General features: G+C 41.2%; 1 protein-coding gene across 1 annotated transcript in view; it reads right to left on the bottom strand.

The window, feature by feature from the left end:
• Positions 1 to 4181: 4181 nt before the first annotated feature.
• mfng (MFNG O-fucosylpeptide 3-beta-N-acetylglucosaminyltransferase) overlaps positions 4182 to 14002 on the bottom strand; it is a 19527-nt gene continuing 9706 nt past the window's right edge. Inside the window, exons 5-8 of the mRNA XM_020617849.1 lie at positions 10471 to 10556; positions 9450 to 9615; positions 9278 to 9363; positions 4182 to 5561 (exon numbers count right to left, since the gene is read on the bottom strand). Coding sequence (XP_020473505.1) covers positions 5510 to 5561; positions 9278 to 9363; positions 9450 to 9615; positions 10471 to 10556 — 390 coding nt within the window. The 3' untranslated portion in view covers positions 4182 to 5509. The remainder of the gene's footprint in view (positions 5562 to 9277; positions 9364 to 9449; positions 9616 to 10470; positions 10557 to 14002) is intronic.

The following is a 14002-nucleotide window of genomic DNA, read 5'->3' as shown; positions in this document are numbered from 1 at the left end:
GTGGAGTATCAATGATCCTGAGAAAGGTGAGGGATCAGCCTAGAACTACACAAGAGGACCTAGCCAATGACCTGAAGAGAGGTGGGACCGCAGTCTCAACGGTTACCATTAGTAACACACTACACCGTCATGGCTTAAAAACCTACAGCGCACACAAAGTCCCTCTGCTCAAGCCAGGACATGTCCAGGCCCATCTGAAGTTTGCCAAAGACCATCTGGATGATCCAGAGGAGGCATGGGAGAAGGTCATGTGGTCAGATGAGACCAAAATAGAACTTTTTGGTATAAACTCCTCGCCGTGTTTGGAGGAGAAGAAGGATGAGTACAATCCCAAGAACACCATCCCAACCGTGAAGCATGGGGGTGGAAACATCATGCTTTGGGGGTGCTTTTCTGCAAAGGGGACAGGACGACTGCACCGTATTGAAGAGAGGATGGATGGGGCCATGTAGCGCGAGATTTTGGGCAACAAAAGGTTTCGGTACCAAATATTAAGTTCTATTTTTCTATTGTATCAAATACTTATTACATGTAATAAAATGGAAATAAATTATTTAAAAATCTACAATGTGATTTTTCTGGAATTTTTTTGGTAGATTCTGTCTCTCGCATTTGAGGTTTACCTACAATGAAAATTACAGAACTGTCCATTCTTTGTAAGTGGGAAAACTTGAAAAATCGGCGGTGTATCAAATACTTATTTGCCCCACTGTACCAACACTTAATCAGCGCTGATTTTCTGCCCTCCATGGAGGCTGTGTGACCAGACCTAAGTGAGCTCATGTGAAACACCTTGTGTTCTTGATTGGTCTTTACTGATGGTCTGTTTGCTCGCTAGGTCTGCAGAAGCTGTGCTGATGATAATCTTTTGACTGAAACATTTAATTCAAAATTTATCACGTGTAACTCAAATTTATATTTTTTGCATCTGAATAACCTCTTTGTTGTTTTGTCAGTGTGCAGGCACTTTTTATTCATATGTGGGACATGTGGTGTTTGGCTGCACACCTAACTTATCTTTTGCAAGGCTCGGAATAAACCCTGCAACAATTTGTGACTTTATCTTAAAGATTTTGGAACCTGGCTGCAGAAATTTGTTCCGTTCAGCCACAACAGCATTGGTGAGATGATGAGCAATAGGGGTTTGGTCACTTTTGGCATTTCAGTTCACACCAGATGTGCTTGATGAGGCCGATGTCACTGCTCTGATGAGGCCGATGTCACTGCTCTGTGGAGGCCAGACAAGTTCTTCCACAAAAAGCTTGGAAAACTCTGTGGACCTAGCCTTGTGCACAGGGGTACTGTCATGCTTAAACAGGAAGGGAATGTTTGCTACAAAGCTGGAAGCACATTTTTCTTTTAATATCTATATAACTTCAATAGCACTGGCAGTCCTTCAACTTTAAAAGTAGTAAAAGGTTACGCTTGGTAGTTGTGCAGGACACTATGCTGCTGCCTTTGACCTAAATATTGAGTATACTGACCACTTCATCAAAACCTTGGGGTATTTGTTCAAAAACTAGTCAACCAGCACAATAAATTCAGTTTAATAGACATCTTTAAAGTCATCTGCACTCTCAACAGTTTTTTCTTGATCAAATCTTCCTGCCTCTCACTACTTTGCTCTTCTCGTTGCTGCCTCTTATCATTTTATTCTTCCCAAGTATCTTTTCCCACCCAGATGCCTATTACAAGGCCCTGTCAATTTGTATGATGGACAGCAGAGAATAGAGAAAGAGTTCGTCTGGAAGCTCTAATACTTTGTCTCCAATTGACCTGGTCCTCTGCTACCACGGACCTGTTTATGGACAGCAGAGGTCATAAATCTACTGTACAAGAGGGAGGGATGAACACAGGGGAGGTGGCTGCAGGAATATCATTTCCACACACTTGGACAAGACAAGTGCAAATGAATACACAAGCTGTATGCACCATGTGTGTGTGTGATTAAAGGTGCAATGAAAACAAGACCTGTTGCTAGATTAATATAAATCAGGGTAATTATGATGAGTTGTGACTGTAGTTCTTATAAAGAGATATAAATGAAACACACACACACATACAAACTGAATAAATTGATGTTATCTCCAGAAAATTATTTTAAGTCACGATCTCAAGAAATTGGTTGGTCTCAAGATAATTAAGCTCTGATCTAAAGATAAGACTCCTAGAAATGATTGGCTCCCATGATAACCGATCGTTTCTGGACTTCACATACTTATAAAACTTGACATCAGATAGTTTCAAGATGCTCCAGCATTTTGACAGATTTAATTGAAGAAGCTGATATTTCAGGTTATTTCAGGCTGCTGCAATGACTCCAGTTGTTGTGTGTCTGTGTTCGTCATTATTTCTGGCCTTTTTAGTATCGTTTTGTCTATTTGACTGTTTTTGTAACTTGGCCAGGTCTACCCTGCAAAAGATTATCTAAATTTACTACCCAGCAAAGTCAAAGTAAAATCGAAACAGCCTCTGTTCGATGAATGTGATAGAGAGTGTAATAAAGGAGAACAAAAACACATTGGTGCACATATCGGTTTCCTGTTCAGACATGGGAGATGTAATTCTGTTAACTAATCACATTCCAACGCAGACACAAACTGAATTGCCATTCGCATGTATCAACTAAAGTGATTGTAATCGGGTCAGTTAAAAAAGACTCCACTTAAAGTGTATAAAAAGAGGTGAAGTGCTACCTTAAGATTTTTGAGATCTTTTACTTCAAGGAATCAGGTTTTAAGCTCATTAAAACGCTTCACCTTAAGCCACAGACTAGATGCCGTGTTTGACACCTTCTGTCACTGAACAGAATCATCACTTCTGATCATGCTGATACAGCAGGTACAGGGTGAGTCATGCTGAAAATTATGACACTCCAAGACGCACCAAGCTATCAGCCATGAGCGGGATGTCGATGAGCATTAGCTCTTTTTTTTCCCCCTTTCTGAATGGTGAATACAGAAACAGCCAACTGCTGACAGGGGGAGTTATTTCTGCACGCAGGCACAGGACATACTGTATGTGCTAGTCAGCCATTGGCTGTTGTCTGTGCGGTGTGTTTAGGTGTCACTTTTTCAACCCGACTGGCCCACAGAGGCAACTTGAGGCGACGCAGCAGTCAGCCTTCATCACTGCCAGTTCTTTCATATCAGTCTGGTATGTCACTGTCCTAAGGGCAATTTAGAGTCACCAGTCAGCCTAACATGCACGTCTTTGGACTGTGTGAGGAAGCCGGAGTCCCTGGAGAAAGAGATAAAATAAGATAAGATAAAACTTTAATAATCCCACAATGGGAAAACACACACAGGCATGACAACAACACCCACGCTGTGCTTTGATTCCATGTGGGGACTTTACATTGACTTACATTAATTTCCTATAGACGTATTCTAACCTTAACCATAATCACTATTTGCCGAACCCTAACCCTAATACCTAACCTTAAACCATGTTGCCACCCTAAAATTCAGTGATTTCAAGTGATTTTCAAGCCAAGTCCCACCGTGTGAGTGCATTAACAGGTTTCTGTCCCCATAATGTGAGGATAAGGATAATCACCTTTATTGGCCAAGTATGTTACACACAAGCAATTTGTTTCCAGTACAGAACCGAGGCAGCCATCTTCGGCGCCAACTGAACCGATGGCTCTAACCATCGGGGGCAACTTGGGGGTTCAGTGTCTTGCTCAAAGACACTTTGACACGTGGACTGCAGACACCGTGATTCGAACCTCCTACTGGAAGATGACTGCTCTACCCACTGAACCACAGTCGCCCCCATATATAAGTAAGTAATACCAAGGGCATGGTAACTCAACACCTTCATACTGTGGGGCAGCAGTGATACCTACTGCATCATCATGGTAAACACTATACTTACTAAATATCTTCATGTTAGTATTGTCATTGGGAGCATGTTATCACTGCTGTTACCATTTATCAAGGCATGGTTACAAAGCTTTGTGTCATTAGAGCTGTTTATTCTTTCACACAATGTGCTTTTCAGATCATTTTATTTTTCATCATCACATTAGGACTATATCTACACCAGTGGTGAATGAAAACATTCTCCAAATGTTTCACACAGCATATGCACCGCTAGTGAAACCTTCATCTGTCACACAAATCCTACAGACTATTTATCATCTTACTTTCTGTTCAAATGTATGAATATAGAAATATTTCATTCTGTAACTGCTGCAGTAAATTGATCTTATATTCACAGTGGTCTTGTGTTATTTACTGTATGCCACACAGTGGGTTTCAGTATTCTCGTGGAGATGTGTCAGGCTCACACAGCCATTCCAACACATTCTCAACTACTTTCCTTCCACTTCACACAAGGTCAGCCCTAGATGCATTCAGCAGTATATCTGTATTCATCACATCTCCGTTCAAAACAAATAAGCAACGTGCAGGAGCCGGCGGCACACTGTCATCTCTCTGCAGGTACTTTGCAAAGACCCTCCACCTCCTATTTCCACACTAACGTTTGATTGTGTTCATGTCATTTTGAGATTTATATTCTTGTTCTGTAACTGATTTTCTTGCCATGGCGAGGAGCGGGTGGTAGGTGTGTCATATGTCGTCTGCTTCATGCTTTTAGTGGTTTGTTATTGTTGTTTAAGGTTAAAAAAAGAGGTAAAGAGGACGAGGGGAAGTTCAGTTTGCTTTCAGCCATGGCCTTGAAGGAGCAAACACAGCAATTACAGAGAAGACTTAGTAAACAGAAAGAGACAGAGAAAGGTGGGAGGAGGAGGGAAGAAGACAGATGGAGGGTGGAGGGTGACAGAAGCCAGGCGGGGAGGACAGGAGGTTTGGGTGCGAAGGGAGATGTGGTTCAGAATAGTTCACCAGGTGCAGACTTCATAGGTACAAGGACACCGTCTCCTTCGTAAAAACTCACTCACACAGAAAACCAGACGCACTCAATCAATAAAAACTCAAATGAATTCAGAAACCTCAGCCTCGCCACCTGGAGATAATTCAGTCCATGTAGATGCAGCCTTGTTGTAGTTTTAATCATCATCAACTTTAAAAATCTTGACAAATATGGTAATCATAAAAAATAAAATAAGATGCATAAAAGATTATCAAAGTTCAGAAAAAAAGGCATAAAATTTAAAAATCTGTACAATTTTGTTTTAATTTTGTCCATTTATCAACAAGATAACTTTGCGAAATTTCATCCAGTTCTGCCTTGTCTTTTGTCTTTCACTGCAACAAAACAATCAGTAGTAAAGACACAAAACGTTCAGTCCAAGGTTCTTCTATTAATCTATGTTTTGCATAGAACAGTATCCACCCTTATCCCTTCTAATCAGGTGCAAGAGGACTAGGTGTCCTAGGCTTCATTCACATTATTTTGTCTCCAGTTCTGGCATCTGCTTCTAATGTTCTTCCACCAGTTTTCTCTGCATCTAGACAAGTCCCATGAAAAGTATTTCCTCCAGCAGGATTACCAGTCTTGTCCCATATGTCTCTGGAGGCTGTGGTCCTCTATGAAGAGTTCACGGACACCAGCTGGTGAAAGGATACAGCATGCAGTGGACGGTTTTAAACCTGTGGGGAGACAGAAGTGATGAATTCTGAAAACTCTGTGGTACCACTGTTGGTGATCACTGATGCAGTTTATATGTTAATATACTTGTCTGTATATCGCTCTTATTCACTGTACATGTAGAAAAAGGTAAAAACAAGAAAGTAGATAAAAGATCCTGGTTTTGGTTAGAAGGTTTTCTGGTATTTTTGCCTTTCATAAACCTTTTTACTGATAGTGGTGAGGTTGGTGACAGAAAATGAGTGTGTTAGGACACTAGCCAGCTTTCTCTCTCCCTTTGCTTGGGACATGGGGCCGAGGCCGGTAGGGAGGGGGCACAGCTGTTGCCTATGAGCCAATCTTCTCCTGGGTACTTAGTCCAGGCTCAGCTGCCTCCTCCATGCCAGTCAGGTTTTGCTGTCCACGCAGTCCTCTCCTGCCAACTAGCTTCTCTAATGTTATACCTCCTGAGAGGCCTTGCCTCTTGGTGTTCTATTGTTTGTTTGACAGTTTCCTGGTTCCTGTGTACCACCTTGTAGCTTTGCTGCCTGGGCTGCCTCTGTCCTGTAACTGCTCAGTTCCTCATGGCTCAGTGAGTTGTCTCCTGCTTCACCTCTGCCTGGTTTGCCTCAGTCCTGTGCCAGCTTGACATACCTGCTTGCTCCTCGTTGCTGTGTGAGTTGTCTCCAGCCCGGTGTGAGCGTTGCTCACCTGTTCTTTCCTCGTCCCTGCCTGGAAAGTTTCCAGTCCTATGCCAGCTCAACTCACCTGCTTGTTCTTCATCGCAGCCTGAGTTGCCATCTGCCTGCTTCATCCCCAGCACAGTTCCCCAGCTCCCACTGGTTCACCTCAACTCCCAGCCGGCTTGGCTCTAGCACAGTTCTCCAGTTCCCACTGGTCTACCTCTGCTCCACTTGCCTGCTTCGCCCCCAACACAGCTCCCCAGCTCCCACTGGTTCACCTCAACCCGCAGTACTGCCTAACCCTTCTGATTCTGTTTGGATTCTGTGCATCGACTTATGAACTTCCCCTACATACCATTCCTCGCGTGGATACCTTGGATGTGTGAGTTTGCTGGATCTGACCCTGGACTGGATTATCGACTTGAGAGTGTTACATGCAGAATCAGACTCCTGCATTGTTTATCGTGTGTTTCTGTCCAGTGCTCTGATTAAAGAGACAGTGTTCTGCTTTTACTTATCTGGCCCTATAACTGAGTTCACACCCTCAACATTATTGGCAGCTTTACACGCTGTCCCTGACATTACCTGCTAGTCGACCACCTTTTCCTAGTCCACTCCTGTCTCTTGCTCTAGTCTGTCCTTGAAATAAATTTAGTTTCAGCTGTATCTGAGTGTTGTATTTGGTGTCCAAACTAGGTTTTTTTTTTTGCCTTAGGCCATAACAAAGTGAAGATATGAGATGCTACAAAGTTCCCCAGCCAGACTCAAACCAGGGACATACCAGAGATATCCTTAAGTACAGGTAAGTATAACTTTATACTGCCTCACAAAGATTTACAAACCCATTTTACATATTTGCCCTTGCCAGCATAATACAAAACTCAGTAACTCAGCACTTTAGTTACTCAATTCTACTTGTACACATTGACAGAGCTGCTTTACAGGTTAAGAGTCTGCAGTGACCTCAGTGAGGTGAATCACATCATCAGTGGCCTCAGCATCAGGAATTCCAGTTACAATAGAAGTAAGAATAAAACTGCTCTTTCTGTAATATCTGTATTAAGTTTTGTGCACGGTGAGCTGTAATGTCCGCAGTGTGTGTTACAAGGGACATTAAGTTATCTGTGACTTTGTATTGTCCTCCATGAGCAGCCAGTAGAGACTGCGACAGCGCTGATGCAAATGATCTGCTACTACAAAAGAGGAGAAAACTACAGTAGCTAAAAATAGTCTGGCAGAAGCACCTAATGAAGATACAGTCGTACAGTAATATCTTAATACTAGAATGTTTCTGCTGCTTTATATATATTTTTTTCTTACTCTGGGAAGGAGATTGTGTTTTGCTCCTATTTGATTGCCTGTTCTTGGTTGGCAGGCAATCTCAAAGCTCGCTAAAGGGTTTTAAATGAAATCTGATGGAAAGAAGACCAAAGAAGAAGTAATTCTTTATGGACCCTGGAAGGTTTTTTTAAGGGTTTGAATAAATTCATCATCTTTGGCCTTGAAAGCACACTTTATATGCTTATACTGTATTAATTACTCTGTGCTTTTGGCTGCTTCAAACCCAGTTTTTTGTTTAACATTGCAGGATGCGTGTTTTTCTTGTTTTGCATATAATATTGAGCTTAAATTACTAAAATCTGGTACACACCCCGTTTGTGTGTACCTCTATAAAACATTTCTAAACATATTTTCTTTTATCATGCTTATTATTCTCAGATTTTACCTGACTCCGACTGTCTTTTTGTGATTTAAAATGTTTGCATATAGCACGTCTAACAAGCAAAGGAGTGCAAAACTCAACGTTCAGCCCACTTTGTGCTGGGAAGGCATGTATCTTCCATGCATACAAGAATAGTTGCACTGTGATCAAACTTGGGCACATGAACATTTGACCTGCTCCTCTAAGTGCTGCAGCCATGTTGAATGTAACACTGTGTGACACTAGTGGATGGCAACAAATGGGGAGAGCTCACTGTGAAGTGTGGTGATATGTTCCTACAGCTGAAGGTGGGGGAAACTGGGAGAGACAAACACATCTGTCGTTCCGTTGTGTTACATCAAATTGCTTTTATCTCTGACTGAACAGAGAACAAGATGAACCTGAGCTACAGGGGCATCACATCCCAGATGGGGTGTCACAGGTTGGTTTACCTGAGAAGTTAAACTGAGTGCAGAGAACTTCTAAACTCAACAAACAACTTTACTCTTCATGCAATGCACATGCACATCAGTCTTAATAATTTATTGATAATATGCCTCTGCTTTAAGTGGACAGCGAAACCACAACATGGCCATGACTGCGCTGCAGCGCAACCTGAACACAATGCATTCAGATCCTGTAGACATTCCAAGCTAGGCATTAAACCACAGTCCTGCAGGTAGTTCACAGAAATAACCTGAGCCTGTCTCACACACAAGGAAGCCGGTCTAAAGGTGCACACTGTCATGATACCCGCCGTTTCCCCTCCGGCCACCAGAGGTCCCTGCACTTTTCCACTATTCCCAATTCTGCTGTCCTCTCTTGTTCCCTTCACTCTTGTTTCCCAGTATATATATTGTTTTCCCTTGTCCTCTGCCAGATCATCTGCTGTGATTCCTAACCACTAGTATTCCAGACAGTTTCTGCAGTCTTTGAATTTACTGTCAGCTTTAGGTTTTCTGCCTGGATTTTTGGACTTTGCTTTTTATGTGCTCCCTGGGGCCATTTGCTTATTTGTGGATTATTTGTTTATTTATGACCTCTGTCTGGACTCTGTGTTTGATTCCTGTTTTTTCCACTTCCAAGACTGAGTGAGCCTATTTTTGTTCATTCATTTAAGTGCTCTCCCTGCATCTGCCAGCCCGCCTGTCTGTCTGTGTGTCTGCATTTGGGTCCTCTCTCTCTGCTCAGTGTTGCATGGTTTGTGACATATACCTATATATCTGCAGTGAGCACCAACAAAAATGTCATAAAGCTGCAGACTGAAGGGTGGGTACTTAGAAAAGACACTCAGCACATGGCAGAGATATGTTGCTCATATCTCCTGGTTTAATGAGTGGTGTGAGAGACAAACCGGGAGGGGTCGTCCTCCTTGGAGAAGCTTCCATTCACCTCAATACTGTTCATCTTGTTCTCAAACATCCCATAGCTCAGTGTCACCTGCAGAAAAAGGAGAAAGCACACACACAGCAGAAGTAATGCATCTGCTTGGATTTCTGTGTGTGTGGTGTTGGGGGTGTTATTACCTGGTGTGGTATGCTTCTGTGGCTGATCAGCAGCAGGTTCTCCAGGTGTGAGTGGAATAAAGGAGAGTGGACCATTGAGATGCCCAGTCTCTTCTCCACAATAAAGCCCACGGTGCAATCATCAGGGAGACGTATTGTCGCTGACGTCTGCTCAAAGCGTGAGCCACTGAAATAAACACATACACACGTTAACTACCACAGATTTATATTTGACAAAATTAAAAAAGACATTTTCTTGATATATCCACAGATCACAGATTCTGTTCTGGTTAAGCCTAACTTTCAATCTAAATGGATTCTGCTGACGATCTTGTATGCTTTGGCCAATTAACTACATATTTCACGTACTTTACTGCCGACCTTTTCAAAAGAACGCCATAAAATTTGTGATTGATCTCCTACCTTCTAGCCCAAGGCAGTCATTATTCTCAGCTCTTAAAGTGTATAAATATAGACTTGCAGAGACACTTGCTTTAGATCAGTGATTCATCACTGTGAACATTTAGTCAGCTTTGAATTTTGTTCAAAATGCTGATAGCTAATGCAACTGAAAAACAGTGTAGGAAGGCTCTTTAATATAAGAAGTCATAAAATTCACAAGATTGTTTGACATTGGTTTGCATGTCATGTCTTTTCTGCGCTTGTTTTGCTGATAACAATGATAAGGATGGAAAGGTTTGTTGGTTTTTTTGGCTCTCATGTCAAATTATGGCACTTCCATCAAGCATCTGATAATCTTCACATTTCTACACTGTAACCACATGCATTTAACCAAAGTAAATGTTCAAGTGTTTAGTAGGATGAATTACCTACTGCATTTCAAACTATAGCTTCAAATCTTTTCAGTTTGATTTGATGACACAAAGTAAAAATAACAATAAATGCAGCTTGTAATAATGTTTTAGCTTTAATAGATAGTACATTATGATTATAAACTTTCAAATGTCTCATTTTTCCTCTTTATTTGCACATTTGGTCCCTATGAAGTCAAAGTACACATGCAGGCAGTGTTTCTAAATACCGGGCCCAGGGAGCCATCTTCTCCGCCAGCCGTCGACTCAGGCAGAATCCTGCTCCTCCTGTGGCGAACCAGAACCGTACTTCCCTCTGAGTGACAGTACATTCAGACAGAGGGAAAACTCAGTGAGCACGTTTAAAGTGTTAAAGTTCTTTTGTTAAACAAAAATAAATAAATAAATCCCAGCTCGTCATTGAAGTAACGCACTATGCTGGCCGATCACTTGGGGACAGAAAACTCACTCTGGTTGTTAGCTTTTGTGATTTGCACGTCGTCCCCTGCTGTGCTTCAAATCAGATAGCAGCACACAGAGCGCTGAGGTGACGGGCTAGTTTTGACAGTGTGTGCATTTGTCATTATTGCAACTGGTTCCACTGAGAAGAGAGAGCTAACATAAGACAGACAGCCTCTATTCTAAAATGTGACATGAATATAACAGTGTAGAGCTGCTGATGAAAACATCTAGTGGGATTCTGTGCTGACAGTGGCCAGCTAGGCGAACTAGCGCCCTCTTTTCTAGTGGAAGCTAGTTAAAATGACTTTAGTTTACCCCTAACAGTGTATGATAGACATCCTTACAAACCAGTACATAACAAGTGCTAAAAAGACTCAAAAATGTCTCATATTAACAACAGCAGGTTAGAAAAAGTTACTGTGCTCCAGACAGTAGTACACCACAGAGTGCAAGACAACTCTGGCCTATAGGCTTTGACTGTGTTTCCATGATTAGACTATATCCAAAAACCCTTTTATAAAAGATAGGAAACTGTGCTGAACAGCTGCAGGATCATATTTACTCGCACAGAGAAATAAAAGTCAAGTTTCAGACAGAGCCTGCCTGACCTTCATTTAGAGAGCCCTTTGCTTTTAAAGGGTTTTTGTTTTGTGCCTATTTGTCCGTTCTAGAGTCCTGTTTACCCCTCTAACACACACACACAGATACACAGCAGCAGACCCAGAAACAATCAACAGTGTAATGAGTCACCATCTTCATAGGGGAATAAAAACACAAATGCTTAAAATGCAAAATATACTAACTCTGAATGCACAGAAATGTAAAACTGCACACACAGGAATAGTGTGGATATTTCTAAATCTAAAATGTACAGATTTACGTATAGGGAACCTTTGTCCCCATAAGGCTATTGAGTCCCCACAGTGTAACTGCGTAAACAGATTTACGTCCCCACAACATGAGTAATACCAGGCCCCACAAACACACACACAAACAGGGTCTATAATAAATAAAAGCTGTAGAAGAGAAAGAGCACCTGTATCACTGATCCTAAATAATCAACTGATACATTTCTTTCCTCTCGTCTCTGTTTTTCCTCCAGATGTATATTGATTGCTCAGTTTTTCCAAACCAGCCTTCTATAAATTGTATGTCTTTATCAGCCAGCACCACCAAATCTCAAGTAGATGCTGTTTTTTTCATTTTGTTTGTTTTGTTTCCTGCAGTGTCTTTCTGGTGTTTAGCTTATGTTTCAGCCACAGCAGTCAGGTTAGATGTTTAGGGCAGAGAGCAGTCTGTCACAGCAGAACACATTAGCCTGACTGGGTTTAGTTTACTTCTCCTTCATCTATTGTTTCTTACCTGCATTTCTTTTCTTTTCATTCCCCTCCCTCTTCTTACCTGTCTATAGCTTTCCTTTCCTTTTAACTTATGTTTCCTTTCTGTTCTTCTTCCCGTTGTGAGATGACAGTGCTAACCACTGCACCACTGTGCCACCCCAATTTTCATTCTTGTGGATCTTTTCTTATTTCTCTCCTTTGTGTCTTAAAGTCTTTTGTTCCTGACATTCCTCTGTTTCTTACTATTGATCCACTTGGCTCTTTATTTCTGCATGACTTCCTGGTTTTTGTTTTATTGCCAAACTGTCCTTTCCTACACTTTTTTCTTTCCATTCCTCTTCTTTTGCTCATCTCTTCCTGTTTTCAGCCTCACAATGGAGACAGGAAACCATAAAAGGTTTAAGAAAAGGAGGGAGTCCATAGTAGGAGACAGGAGACAGAGACAAGGCAGAAGATGTTTTCTCCACTGACCATGGAAATGGGAGAAACAGAGAGAATAGGAAGCAGAGAGAAGGCCTGTAGGAGGAAAAGAAGCTAGGAAGAAGAAAGAATTAAAGATCTATTTTTCAAGGTAAATAGCTGCAATCAGAGTGGGGAATTTGATATATGAGAGATGGAGAGAGTCATTTCAAGAAATGAGCAAGACAGAAAGGTGCAGGGAGAAAGGAGAGACGATGTAATTCAGAGAGCTCGCTGGAATCAGGATGCTTTTAACTCAGTAGGGACAAAACAAGACACTAATCACTCATTGATTGGCTCGGGTCAAAAAAGAAAAACAAAAGAGCAAAACACAAAACAAATTCCTTTTTTTTCACAACTTGGGCCTCATCTTTGTAGATTTACCCAGCATTCATATCAGTCACGATGGCACCTCCTACAGAGACGTTGGCCAGGTGTCTCCACCAGGGAGACAAATACAAGAGATGGACCAAAACAGCTGGTCCGTTCAGTTTCTGGTGCTACATGTGCAGTAAACAGGGAAGAAACTGGGTTTAGTCTCATTCACATTCATTCTATTTACTGTATTGAATATACATTACAGAAAGAACTATAAAGAGGTTTGTATGGGTACCTGTATAGTTCCCAAGTACACTTTAAGGTACTAATATCAATATAGTAGTAGTATGTGTATAAGTATACTATTTCAATACTTCTTAGGACTAAATTGGACTTTTATTCATGTGTAAGAGTAGTAAACTTTGAGTACACATGTAGTTTGCATTTAAGTTTTATTTTGTACTGCAACTATACTAAAAGGTGAACTTAAAGATATGTTATATACTTCTATTCCACTTTTTAGGTTCTTAAAGTACAGATGTAAGTGTACTGTCTGTAAACTACTATTTTAGCTGTTTTTAAACTGCAAGAATACTTGTTAGTTTTCTTTAAGTGAACTTGAATCATACTTGTATTTCAGTAAATTACTCCACTAGGTTTCTCTAATATCCATCTATCCATTATCTGTAGTGTATGTGTCACCAGACAAGACAAACAATGAAGGTTCACTATTGATTCGTGACAGTTGTGTCTCTCGCAGTCAAATGAAACCTGTAACTTGATTTATTGAGACCTTGCAACCACTTGTTTTGGTTCCCAAAAATGTGACTAAGGGCCAAAACAATGAAAATACAACCAAAAGTATTTACCTTTTACAAGGCTCAAAAAATGGGGCAATTAAAATAGTGGGTTGTATAGCTGAGTGGCAGAACTTAACTAATTCAGAAGGCTACAGGAAAGATTAAATCGATTTCTTTGCACGATGCAGCAGTGGAGAGGAAAATGAGTGAAGAGAAGGGAAGAGGGAGGAATTCAAAGAATCAAGTGAGCAAAAGATAGAGACAAATTGCAGTAGAAGAATTCATGAGAATCGATAAGTGGATCACAGCAGGTCTGTCTGGTGAGATGGAAGAAATAAGTAATCAGAGAAGAAAAAGAAGTCGTGCAGCAGGCATTCAAGAGG

This window comes from Monopterus albus, unplaced genomic scaffold (assembly GCF_001952655.1).
Source record: "Monopterus albus unplaced genomic scaffold, M_albus_1.0 scaffold195.1, whole genome shotgun sequence".
NCBI classification, from domain to species: domain Eukaryota; kingdom Metazoa; phylum Chordata; class Actinopteri; order Synbranchiformes; family Synbranchidae; genus Monopterus; species Monopterus albus.
The sequence above is the reverse complement of the archived record's forward strand: the minus strand, read 5'-3'. Positions and strand labels throughout refer to the sequence as shown.